Genomic DNA, 12,852 nt, shown 5'->3' on the forward strand with positions numbered 1-12,852 from the left:
AAACAAAAATATACACACTAATATGTACACAATATGTACATACTATAAACAGAAACAATATAGAAGCATGATTGCAATGAAGAGTTCAATAACAATTATTTAAATGTGGAGCATAGTGCAAAGGATACTGGAATAAATAGTATTATGTTATTATATTACAATATGAACAGTATGAACAGTATGAACATTATGAACAGTAGCCTACTGAAGTAGGAAATGAGAATGATGAATAAATAAATAAAAAACAATAAGTGAGATGTGAGATTAGGAATGATGAGTAAATAGTAAATAATAAGTGTGATATGAGAATGAGAATGATGAATAATACTAAATAAGTGGAATACTAAGTGGAACCAGTAAACAGGTGCTGTAGAGACAGTGTTACTGGGTTATTGACCAGGATTGAACCTGACACTGTGGGTAAGAAGTCAGCTGATCATCATATCCAGAGTGCAGGGCTCTGCACCAACTTTGTTCCAAGTAGGCTAGCCTTCTTTGTTGAGGAATGTTGCCTACAGAACTGTGGCCTAAAGAAAGAAACGGTGGAAAGGGGAATAGGAGAATTTTTAAAGTTAGCCTATTTGGAAAAGTTTCAAAACTAAGTCTTTAATAAGTCAATTCCACTTATTACTTTTTACCATTGCAACACCATTGCAACATGTTATTTATGTAACTGTATCATAATATTCCTTTAACTATGTAAATATCCACGCTCCTTATATTTCTTTATTTCTTTATTTATATTTCTACTACTTGTGCAACTGTAACACAGAGTTTCCCTTCGGAGATCAATAAAGTATTTCTGATTCTGATTCTGATTCTGATTCTGAAATGAGTGCGAGGAGGAAGGAGGATGGATAGGCCACAGTAGCCATGAGTGTATAACATGGTAACAAAAAACTAATAAATGCGTTATTTTTCTTTTAGTAACAGCTCTCATACCAACTGCTATAATTATTATCAATCATATTTCTGTATATCTGTATCTGTGTCTCCGTGTTCCAACCAGCAGCGGCCATCTGCCGCCCACCAAGAGCCTGGTTCTGTCCGAGGATTCTGCCTGTTAAATGGAGGATTTCCCTCTCCACTGTCGCACCAAATGCATGTTCTTTGGGGGAATTGTTGTGTCTTTGTAAATTACAGGCCTACTCTATCCATAAAGTGTCCCAAGATAACTTCTGTTGTAATTTAGTTGATACTATAAATAAAATAAAATTGAAGTGAATAGACCTGCTGAATAAAAAACTGTTCGGTGACATTTTTCAGTCGAACAAAAGCGACTTACTTTCAAATTTCGATTTCGCCATGATTGTACTGACTATGTGGACGAAATGGGCGCTTACGAGGATACCTGAACGCCACATTTGCCTCAGCCAGTCAGAGCTACGTTTCCATCGTCAACAGGAAACGAGGGAAGCGTCCTTGGAGATGTTGTTAGTACTGTAACTTTCATATCTTTCTCCCTTCTGCGTACACCATGTCTCTGTTAAACAACTAATAACCGATTGGTATTGCCACAGAGGCTAATGAGAAAACGATTGAAAGTTTGGAAGGTAAATCACTTATCATGAATAAGCTGTTCTCCAACTACTTAGCTGACTGAGCTAACGTTAAGTAGCTTTATGGCGCCCAGCTAACCTAGCTAGCAGTTGAAGTTAGCTGAGATGCTAGCTTAAGTAGCTTAGCGCACCCCCCCTTCAGCTGTAGCAAGGTAACAATCTTCACACAGCATAGTGAAAAGTTGAGGGTGTAGAGCGAGACAAGCAACCTCGTGTAGTTGTCTCCCACTATATTGTACGTTATATCTCCCTATCTTGTGCAATTCATCCTGTTTTGCATTTCTCTGCAGTAACCATGACTGCAGCTGCTCTCATAGGAGACCAACTGATCCTTGAAGAGGACTATGATGAAAGCTATACACCCTCTGAACAAGGTACACAGTGGTGAGGGTAATACCCTGGGTATGGCTTCCGTTAAAGATATGATTGACTCACTCTGTGTCTATATTATCTATTGCATTACCCAATACACATAAAGTATATAGTTCCATTATCTACCATACATTGATATTGATGAAAGATAATGGGAGGATCCTTCCTGACAGCAGCAGTGTTAAAAAACTGCAGCGTTTTAGTAGTTTTATTTAATGTCAATAGATTGTTTTTATCCCCTCCTAAACTCTTATATCATTCTGTTATACATTGTTTGTTTTGGGGGGATTAGTTTGCCTTAATGAGTTGTTAAAAAAATGCCCGATGCTGTATAATATAACTACTATTACATTAATCTTGTCTCATATCACTCTTTGTCTTTCTCTCATCAGAGATCCAAGAGTACGCAAGAGAGATTGGCATTGATCCCGACAGTGAGCCGGAGCTCCTGTGGCTGGCTAGGGAAGGCATCGTTGCCCCTCTGCCTCCCGAGTGGAAGCCTTGGTAAGTAAGGGGAGAGAGGCTGGGGAGTGGAGCCTCGGCAGCATGGCCCCCCACAGGAAACCTTGAGATGATTCTAATCTGGAGATGATTTTACTGCACTGGATGTACAGTATTATGAAATCATGTTTGGCATTAAGAATGTGGTATTACAGTCTCACTCTGGGTTTCTATTTGCAAGTTGTTGTGAACAGCCTTGGTGAGGCACCAGAGATACAAGCAGTCCCAGTAGCAAGTTTGATTTGTCGTAGTGCGTATTGATAGTAATGCAGTGAGGGAGTGTTTGTGTCCATGGAACTAATCAAGGGTGACGATCTGTTCTCATAAAACTGAAGGTGGGCATGCATAGCTTCCTTCTCTATAAAGCAACAATCAACATCTAAACCAACTGAAACTAGAATTTATGCCACTATTTGGGCCTATTACTTCGCCATTTTCTGCTCTGTGTGTGCTCCTGTCAATTGAGAGACTGATACCAAATTATGAAGAAAACAATTATAATAAGTAATATTATTTTGTTGGATATAGGTTTTGTATATATTATAGTGTATTTGGTGCAGTGTTCAGTTTCAGTGACAACATTACCTCTGGTGACATCTCTACGTTCACCCACCCATCCACCCATCATCTCTCCTTCACTTTTCTGGGCCTTTTTGGAGGTGCTGAAGTGACCCCCCTCCTTTCCCCATTCCTCCCCCACAGCCAGGATGTGACAGGGGATATCTACTACTTCAACTTCTCCTCGGGACAGTCCACATGGGATCACCCATGCGACGAGCACTACCGCCGCCTGGTGGCCCAGGAGCGTGAGCGTGCCCAGCTCACGGCGCCTGCAGGAGGCACAGGGGCAAAGAAGGACAAGGACAAGAAGAAGAAGAAAGAAAAGAAGGAGAAGAAAGAGAAAAAGAAGAAGGAGCCGCTCAAGACTCCTGGAGTGAGTTGTTGTATTTTTCTTCAGTTTCATTTTGTATTTTTTGTATTTAACCTTTTTTGTGGGAGAAATGCTTCACTCTGTGTTACATGGATTATAGATTAAATAAATAAATATGTGTATTTCATCAATACTGAGTAGGAAGCAAGAGAAGCGTATGGACACTGTGTCTTTTTTCCTACAGGCACTGAGTTCAGCCCTGGGACCTCTACCATCCCCGCTGGGTAGCCTGGCTCCTCTGAGAGGTCTGGATGCTCTTGGCCCAGGCCCACTGCCTGGTTCTGCCCCTGCTCTGCGGCGGTCCCTTGGCAGCACTGGGGGACTGGAGCCCCTAAAGACTTCACTTGGGGTAAGATCCCATTGCTTTATAGAGGTCCATATGATTTGATTTGTTATTGTTAGCCTCTCCCAAACCATTACAGTATACAGTATACTATAATAAATGTCTTTCTCTGTTAGGGCCCTCGGAGCAGTGGAGCATCTAGTGTTTTAGGCAGCAGGCAGGAGGAGAGGGTGTCTCTCACTCTGCCTGGCTTTGATGATGATGATGATGATGATGATGATGTTGATGATGATGATGACAATAAGAAAATCTCCAAAACCAAGGTGCAGTTCAACCTAAAGACAAGTTCAAGATGATGAAAGTAGATGGTTGCCTAATATGGCTCCTAAATGTATATTTCATGTCCCTATCTAACCAGACATTGTCACTTTTTCAGCCGAGTCCTCGCGGTTCAGACCGATTATTGAAGAACCTTCATCTAGACCTGGATGCCCTTGGAGGAGGCCTACATTATGAGGTAGACAGGATGGTTTGCTTTGAACAGAACTGGTTCTGGTTCTAAAAATAAATCTTCTACTGTCAAAAAAGAGAAAATGAGAACAGCAGTTGTAGGGCTTATTGATATTATATTTCACACCGACCGAGGTGCCTTTTGTCTTTGATGAGATAGTTTTGATTCAGTTTCATTCCATGTTGATCCGAGAAGAGTACAGTTCTAGTTCTTAGGTATTAATATTTTTTTTTCTCTCATTCAATCAGTTCCAATGGAAAGTTTTCAAGTGTGTGTGTGTGTGTGTGTGTGCGTGTGTGTGTGTGTGTGTGTTTTCTAGGACAGTGAAGCCAGTGGTGAAGCTCCAGCTGAGGAGAGAACAGAGCCAGAGTTGCAGGACTTGGCCTTATCTGGAGACCACAGCCCTGAACCACCATCCCAACAGGTACATGCACAAACACACACAGACACACACACACACACACACACACACACACACACACACACACACACACACACACACACACACACACACACACACACACACACACACACACACACACACACGCTCTACTCTCAGCTCTTTGTCTTCCTTGCTCTCTCATTTTGATGTTCTGTATGTAACACCTGTGGTAATCATCATCATGTTCTTTGAATGGCCATAGTGTTTTATTTTTATACGTTGCATGACTTTACAGGAATTTAAGAAGCACAACCCTGGCATCTCAGGCATATTCATAATTGTTGAGGTTAATTTTATTTCCTCTGTATTTTTAAAGCTACAGTGCGTAGTTTCTTTCACGCCCATTAGGTATTCTAAATAATGACAACAACTCTGTTGATGTTGGGCATCCACATGATGCAAGCCTTCGTTGAGCGCACCCCTACTCCTCCTCCACACAGTTGCTAGTAGCACATCATTTAGGTTAAGTAAATTTAATAGCAAAAATTCCTACTCCTAGTGTGTTACAAACCCAATAATAACCTGTCCGGAAGCAGTAAGGTGACATCCGGTAACCTTTTGTCTGGTGGAATTTAGTCCTGCAAGTCTTTATTTGCAGTACAATCACTGACAGAAACATTGTGTGGGCGCTTCTTCGGGTTTTTTTGCCATGCCTTCACCTCTCGCAGCAGTCTTCTTCGTCTCCAAAGGTGAACGCTGCTGTTGTCCTTTCTCAGCAGTAAAACACATCCCTCAAGCTGCTGCGTGGTATCTTTGCCGGGCGACACCATTTTGTAAACATAGCCATACTGAGAAATACAGAGAGAGTTTTATGTAGTTTTATGATTAGCTTTGTATCAACTCATTTGGCAATGGCTTGATTGTTACGGACGTTCATTAATATAAAATAGCAGCGCACTAAGCCAGAGATGTTCAAGATTAGAGTATATTTTAAAGAAAAGGGGTACATTTTCCCCTGATAAAAATGCAGCCATTGATAACTTCACATTGCATTTTCAATTAATGATAATAATTTTATTATGTGGGATATAGATGCTAATATATACATATATCTTTAGGTGTGCGGCAAGTCTGATTGTTTCCACACATTCTCTGTGTATCACTGTTGGGAACTTGTCTTGTTGTCTCATGTAACTGTGTTTCTAAACCATCTCTTTTTCCTTCTCTTTGTCTCGTGTGACCTTTTTAAACCTTTAAACCTTTGCTCCGTGACCCCGGGTGTGTTCCTGTAGCTGCTATGCTGCTGGGATCTGTCCTACGGGCACGGCTGTTACTGTGCCTTCCTCTTTGTCTTGCTGTCTTCCTACTGTCACTGTTACTGCTTTGCTGTCTAAACGTATATATCAAGAGCATGGTTCAAAACAACGAAAACTATCATTCCTCTCTAATTTTTTGTATTTATCCCCATTGGGATAGACCAATACATCTCCCCATGACTGCCATTAGATTCTGTGAAAAAAGTCAGTCCTAATTTATGAATCTATGAACATTTCTTACATTACCTACTGATGAAAGTTGGTAATGCATTTACTCTTTGTGACAATGTCCAAAAAAATTTACACACTGGCTTTTTGAAAGAGGAATTACATTTATCAAACAAACCTGCCCCTTTGTGAGTGCCTGTGTTTGAGTGTGAGAGAGACCCAGATGAAGAACATGTGTATGTTTTTCTATGCCTACATGTATATTTTTATTTGTTTGTTTGACTAATTTATTTATTGTGTGTTGGTTGTCTGAAATGACTCATTTTGCCTTTGAAAAATGCATGATCTGGTAATTTTGCGTGCAGTTGTTTTAAGATAACCGCCCCCACCCCCAACGTCTTTCAGCTGGGGTCACAGTATTTTTTTGTCTGCCTCCTTCCCTCACCTGCCCTCCTTCGTCCTTTCTCTCCCTTGTGTCTCTGCACTCCTTCCTTTGTGTCTCTGTCTGGGATGGTTGGACAATTCCTCTTATTCCTCTCCATCAAGGACTCTCTGTGGGGCCGCCGCCTCCACCTGTCCTCACTGGCGGGCAGCAGAAACCATGTCAGGGAGGAGGGAGCACACGCTGGAAACTCTGCTGAACAGAAGGTAGCAGAGAAAGGGAATGAGGTGGTGGAGGAGGAGGAGCTGGAGCAGGAGGAAGACAAGGAGGTTTGGAGAGAGAAGGGAGAAGATGAAGGAGGAGGGAAAGCAGAGGAGGGAGAGACAGGGGAGAAAGGAAAGGTAGAAAATGAGCTGGAGGATGGAGAAGCACAGGACGAGAAAGCAGATAAGAGGGAAACCAAAGAAGAGGATGAGGAGATGGAAGACGAGCAGGGAGGAAGTAAAGGGTCTATAGGAAGCAAGAATGATGATGAGGAGGAGGTAGAGAGCAACAAGGTAGAGGAGGAATGCTGTGACGTGGAAAGTTGCCTCAAAAGCCAACAGCATAAGGCCAAAGACAGAGATGAGAATGTGGAGAGTGACGGGGCGGAGGAGAGTTTAACGGAGGAGAAAGAAGAGGTGAAGGAAGAGATGCAAATGGAAGAATTTGAGGAAGGTAGCGATGAAGTTGTAGAGAAATGCTTCGAAAGCGATCAAGACAGAGGGAGTGAGGAGGAGGAAGAGGAGGACAAAAATGACAAAGAGAGGGAAGAGCTTGTGGGAAGTGTAGATGATGAAGAAGGGCAGAATGAGAGTGAGGAGGTGGAGATAAATAGCGAAAGAGAGCAAGAAAAAGAGGAGGTAGAGCAGGAGGAGGAGGAGGTATATAGCGAAAGAGAGCAAGAAAAGGAAAAGGAGGAAGTGGAGATAAAGAGTGAAAGAGAGGAAGAAAAGGAAAAAAAGGAGAATAAAGGTCAGAACAATGACGCTTTGGAGAGATGCTCCCTGAGCCAGAGGAACGTGATAGAGAGTGACGAGGAGGTGTTTGAGAGATGTCTACAGAGTGAAGGGGGAGAAACAGAGGGGGAGGGGCTGGAGGTAGATGATGAATCGGACGCCCAAAAACCCCAAACTTCATCGGAGAGTGAGGAGCAAGTCGTTGAGGTTTTTGAAGCGGGAGCGGCTCAGGTTGGACCCGCCAAGCTAAACAAGAAGATGATGCGGAGTGACCTTAGAACACTTGACCAAATAAGAAAAACTCTTGCTGGCAAGACGAAGAATGTGACAAACAAATTCCCCCTTCCTGCAGAGGTAGGGTTTGGTGTTGCCTCTGTGCGTGCTTACACACCTCACCCCATTCACTACCCGACCCCAACCCTGATCCTGCCTGATCTCTGCACGCAGGTGCATGCAGCTCCCAGAATCCAACTCCACTGCCTTAGGGGCTCCAAGCCTGAATATCATCACTTGCACACTGCAATGTTATTTGGTGAGAGGACGGATCCGTTTGAGCCCCTGAGGACTGGATTGGAAAGTTCTGATCTCTTTTCCCATTGGTAGTTCATCTGCTTTTAGATTGACGGGGGATTTTGAGCTATTTGACCAGACACACAGGTCTCTCATCGCCCGTCATTGCCTTCCCAATCTTTCCAAGACTGCTTGCTTTGATTACAGATTGCTTGACTGTCTTCACTTCAGTATGCCTGCCAGCTTGTCGGCCTTGTTTGTGTACGCTCTGCTTTTGACGTTATGCTGTGTGTGTTCCTGTGTCTTCAGTATTTAGCGTCGCTTGTGCAATTTTGTTTGTGTGTTTATTAAGAACCGTTACCTTGTCGTTGAGTGTTTTTTTTGTATTTGTGTTATTGCAGGAGTCTGAGGCCAGTGAAGACATTGAGAAGGCTCCATCCTCGATAGATGTCAAGGTACTCGGACCATGCAGTGTGACACCCATTCACCACCATTCAGTCGTTTGTTGAACTATAAATTGGCAATCTGTTTTGTAATGGTTATGTTTTTATTTTTTTGTTTTATCCTAAAGCTGTCGGAAAAGGTTCTGGACATTAACGACCTGTCCGCCACTGTCAGTCCACTGGAGAAAGACGATAAAGAGGGAAAAAAAGCGGACAAGGAGAATGAATGGGGGGCAAAGACAAAGGAGGCTAAGGCTGCCAAGAGGTGTGTTTTTTCTTTGATATTGTTCCTGGAAAACAGCTGCTTTGCTCTTATCAGGTCCAAGGAACTGGAAGTTATTTTTAGATGCCTTTTATCAATTTTATTTCCATCAAACCCAAAGTTCAGCAGTTTTTTCTGTGAAATCCCCAAACAAATCTTTGTAAAGCTCCCAACCATTGTATGTAAATCAGTGAAACATGCAGTACTGCGTCAAAAGAAGGGCATCAGCATTTAGGAAATACAGTGGTGTGAAAAAGTGTTTGCCCCCTTCCTCATTTCCTGTTCCTTTGCCAGTTTGTCACACTTAAGTGTTTCGGAACAATCAAACCAATTTAAACAATAGGAAGGACAACACAAGTAACACAAAATGAAATTGTAAATGAAGGTCTTTATTTTAAAGGTGAAAAAAAATCCAAACATCATGGCCCTGTGTGAAAAAGTGATTGCCCCTAAACCTAGTAAATGGTTGGGCCACCAGCAGCAACAACTGCAACCAAGGTTTGTGATAAAGTGCAATGAGGCTTTTACAGCGTCTTGGAGGAATTTTGGCCCACTCATCTTGCAGAATTGTCCTAATTCAGTTACATTAGAGGGTTTTCAAGCATGAACGGCCTTTTTAAGGTCATACCACAACATCTCAATAGGATTAGGTCAAGACTTTGGCTAGGCCACTCCAAAGTCTCATTTTGTTTTCTTCAGCCATTCGGTGGTGGACTTGCGGGTGTTGGATCATTGTCCTGCTGCCGAACCCAAATTCGTTTCAGTTGAGTACACAAACAGATGGGCGACATTCTCCTCGGATCTCTTGGTAGACAGCAGAATACATAGTTCCTTTTATCACGGCAAGTCTTCCAGGTCTGAAGCAGCAAAACAGCCCCAGACCCATCACACTAACACACCATATTTACTGTTGGATAATGTTCTTTTATGAAATGCAGTGTTCCTTCTACGCAGATTACTTGGAACACACCTTCCAAAGAATTCCACTTTGTTCATCGGTCCACAGAATGTTGTCCCAAAAGTCTTGGGGATCATCAAGATGTGTTGTGGAGAAATTGAGACGAGCTTTGATGTTTTTTTGTCAGCAGTGGGTTCTCTTGGAACTCTGCCATGCAGGCCATTTTTGGCAGTCTTTTCCTGATGGTGGAGGCATGAAAGATACTAACTGAGGCAAGTGAGGCCTGCAGTTCTTTGGACGTTGGTGGGGTCTTTTGTGACCTCTTGGATGAGTCGTCGCTGCGCTCTTGGGGGAATTTTGGGCGGCGGCCACTCTGGGAAGGTCAACACTGTTCATGTCTTCGCCATTTGTGGATAATGGCTCTCCCTGTGGTTCGTGGATTCCCAAAGCTTTGGAAATGGCTTTATAACCCTTTCCAGACTGATAGATCTCAATTACTTTCTTCTTCAATTGTTCCTGAATGTCTTTGGGTTCGGCATGGTGTGTGCTTTTAGGATCTTCTGGTAGACCTTACTGTGCAAGCAGCTCCTATTTAAGTGTGATGCCTTGATTGAACAGGTGTGGCAATAATCAGGCTGGGTGTGGCTAGAGAAATTGAACTCAGGTGTGGACAACCACAGTTATAGTATGTTTAACAAAAGGGGGGCAATCAATTTATCACACAGGGCCATGATGGTTTGGATTTTTTTTCACCTTTATAATAAACACCTTCATTTACAAATTGTATTTTGTGTTTACTTGTGTTGTCCTTGACTATGTTTAAATGGGTTGATGTTCCGAACACTTAAGTGTGACAAACTGGCAACGGAACAGGAAATGAGGAAGGGGGCAAACACTTTTTCACACCACTGTATAAACAACTTGTTCATTAATAAAGTAACACTAAAAGTTGTACTCAATCCTAGGGTATTAACAGCCTTTTTATACATTGGTATTGGTTTAACACCTTTCTCCCTCTTCAGCTATTTGCAGGCTGCTGGCAAAGACAACCCTCTAGCTCCACAAGTTGACCGGCTCATCCTCCACCAGCTCAGCCATTCGCTCTCCCTCTCGAGCTCATCCCACTCAGAGCAAGCTGACATGCTCCGTCTAAAAACCGAAAGCCTCGGCATGTCTCTGGGGTTGCAAAGGCCTGAGACCTCCAGAGGTCGGCTGGTCCGCACTTCCAACACCCAGCTTGAAGACACTGAACCCCCCTTACAAAACCAGGAAAGCCTACTGGAAGATGAGGGCGGCTCAAGAGTGTGGAAAGACAGAGAAAAGGAAGAAGTGGAGGAGAGGAAGAGGGCAGAGAAAGAGGAAAGGAGTTTGAGAGAGAGGAAGGTGCAGAGGGAGAGGAGGAAGGCTGATCAAGAGGAGGAAGAAGGTGAGGAGGAGAGGGAGCACATGAGGAAAGAGAAGGAGAAGAGAATGCGTCTCTTCCAGGAGGAGCTGAGGAAAAAAGAGGATGAGGAGGAGAGGAAGCTGAAGGAGGAGAGTGAGGAAAGACTGAGGTAGGCATAGAGACACATATTTTACTTAACACTTTTAGAACAATTTCATAATTCATAAATACACATGTATGCGTGTCTCCCAAAGGGCTCTGCGGCAGCATCTCGTGTCTAAGAGGAGAGAGGAGGAGGACAGGCTGAAGAAAGAGTCTGAGAGGACACTGGAGGAGCTCAGAGAGTCTGTCCGCCTGGAGAGGGAGAGGGAGCAACACCAACTCAGGTCAGACACATACAGTACATCAACACATAAAACTGAGTTTCAGGAAACAAAGTGATGCTCAATCTGCTTGTCGTGTGTGTGTGTGTGTGTGTGTGTGTGTGTGTGTGTGTGTGTGTGTGTGTGTGTGTGTGTGTGTGTGTGTGTGTGTGTGTGTGTGTGTGTGTGTGTGTGTGTGTGTGTGTGTGTGTGTGTGTTTCCTTTGATCAGAAAGGAGAGTGAGGTCATGCTGAAGGAGTTATGCATCTCTCTAGAGGAAGAGCGAGTAGCGGAGCGCAACAGACTGGAGGCCCAGAAGAGGCAGGACACTGAACGTCTGAAGGCTGAGTCAGAAGAGGAGCTGCAAGCGGAGAAGAGGAGACTCCAGGGAGAGAGGGAGGAGAAACTGAACTCCCTGAAACACGAGGTGACTGAGGATGATTCCTGGCCTGCTTTTGTCCAGCTCATCTTTGATTTCAATATTATTTAGTCTTTAAAATGTTGGTTTGAATGTTGTTTTTGCACCTGGCATGACTGCCTTGAGACTTCTCCTTTGGATGACTAATAAGGGATATCTCATTCTACACAAACTACACAAATGCTAGAAACAACAAAGATAAACAAACACCTGTTTGAAAATCAGGTTCATGAAGTGTAGTAAATAGCAAAATTTGAATAGTGTCATTGTTATTAAGCAATCTGGAGTAAAAAACAAATGACCCACGCAATGTTAGCAGGTTGGCATATTAAAAACATTATGTAAAAACTGTTTTGGTGGTACATGGTGGCATTGGACTTGAGGGACACAGATTAATGATCTGTCCCTATGTTTGTCTGTCTCTGTGTTTGTACTATTTGTCTGTATAAAGGTAAATATAACAGAGAAGAGGAGGGAGTACATGAGTCCACGTCCTGAACAGCAACTGGCAGATTACCACCGAGAGGTTAGGTCATCCTCATCACCATGTGTATAAGCTTTCTTTCTTTTCTTAAGTTAGATTTTTACTTCTTTTTACTTCTCTCTTTGCAAAAGAACAAAATCTTTGCTGGACTCGTAATATTCAGTCTTGGTCTCATTTTATCTGTATCTTAAAATAATCTATTCAAAATCAAAAACATGTACGTATTTATATGTCAGAGCAAAGCATGTGTTTGAAAGATTGTGTGCATGCATATGTTCCTATGGTCCCACTATGTGTTAAATTGAAACACACACATAAGATAACAGTGCAACAGTCCCCCTCCCTCCTTTCACTGGCTGGTCTTGTCAGAGCGACGGTCATGTTCTTGTTTTGTCATCAGTGTCTTTCTTGTATGTTGGTCTGTCATGGAAAATCTACTGTCTCAAACAAAACAAAAATCCCATTTTCACTCTCTAGCTAGCTGATGTTCTTCAGGAAGTGCGGGAGGATGTGCAGCGTGATCACGAGAGGAAGCTGGAGCAGTTGAGGGAGGACCACAGAAGAGAGATGAACAGCATCAGAGAGAAATACTTGGATGAGGTCAGATAGTGTTTACGTTTCACATTTCACATGCATCAACAAAGAAGAACAGGCTCTATATTAATAATAAATAAATCCACAACTAGTC

General features: G+C 42.9%; 1 protein-coding gene across 1 annotated transcript in view; it reads left to right on the plus strand.

Moving 5' to 3' along the window:
- Positions 1–10,891: 10,891 nt before the first annotated feature.
- The window catches only part of cep164 (centrosomal protein 164), an 8,822-nt gene continuing 6,861 nt past the window's right edge, over positions 10,892–12,852 (plus strand). Inside the window, exons 1-5 of the mRNA XM_032507267.1 lie at positions 10,892–11,069; positions 11,155–11,286; positions 11,494–11,689; positions 12,132–12,206; positions 12,642–12,764. Of these exons, the coding sequence (XP_032363158.1) occupies positions 10,963–11,069; positions 11,155–11,286; positions 11,494–11,689; positions 12,132–12,206; positions 12,642–12,764 (633 nt within the window). The 5' untranslated portion in view covers positions 10,892–10,962. The remainder of the gene's footprint in view (positions 11,070–11,154; positions 11,287–11,493; positions 11,690–12,131; positions 12,207–12,641; positions 12,765–12,852) is intronic.

The sequence above is a fragment of the Etheostoma spectabile genome, chromosome 3, assembly GCF_008692095.1.
Source record: "Etheostoma spectabile isolate EspeVRDwgs_2016 chromosome 3, UIUC_Espe_1.0, whole genome shotgun sequence".
NCBI lineage: Eukaryota > Metazoa > Chordata > Actinopteri > Perciformes > Percidae > Etheostoma > Etheostoma spectabile.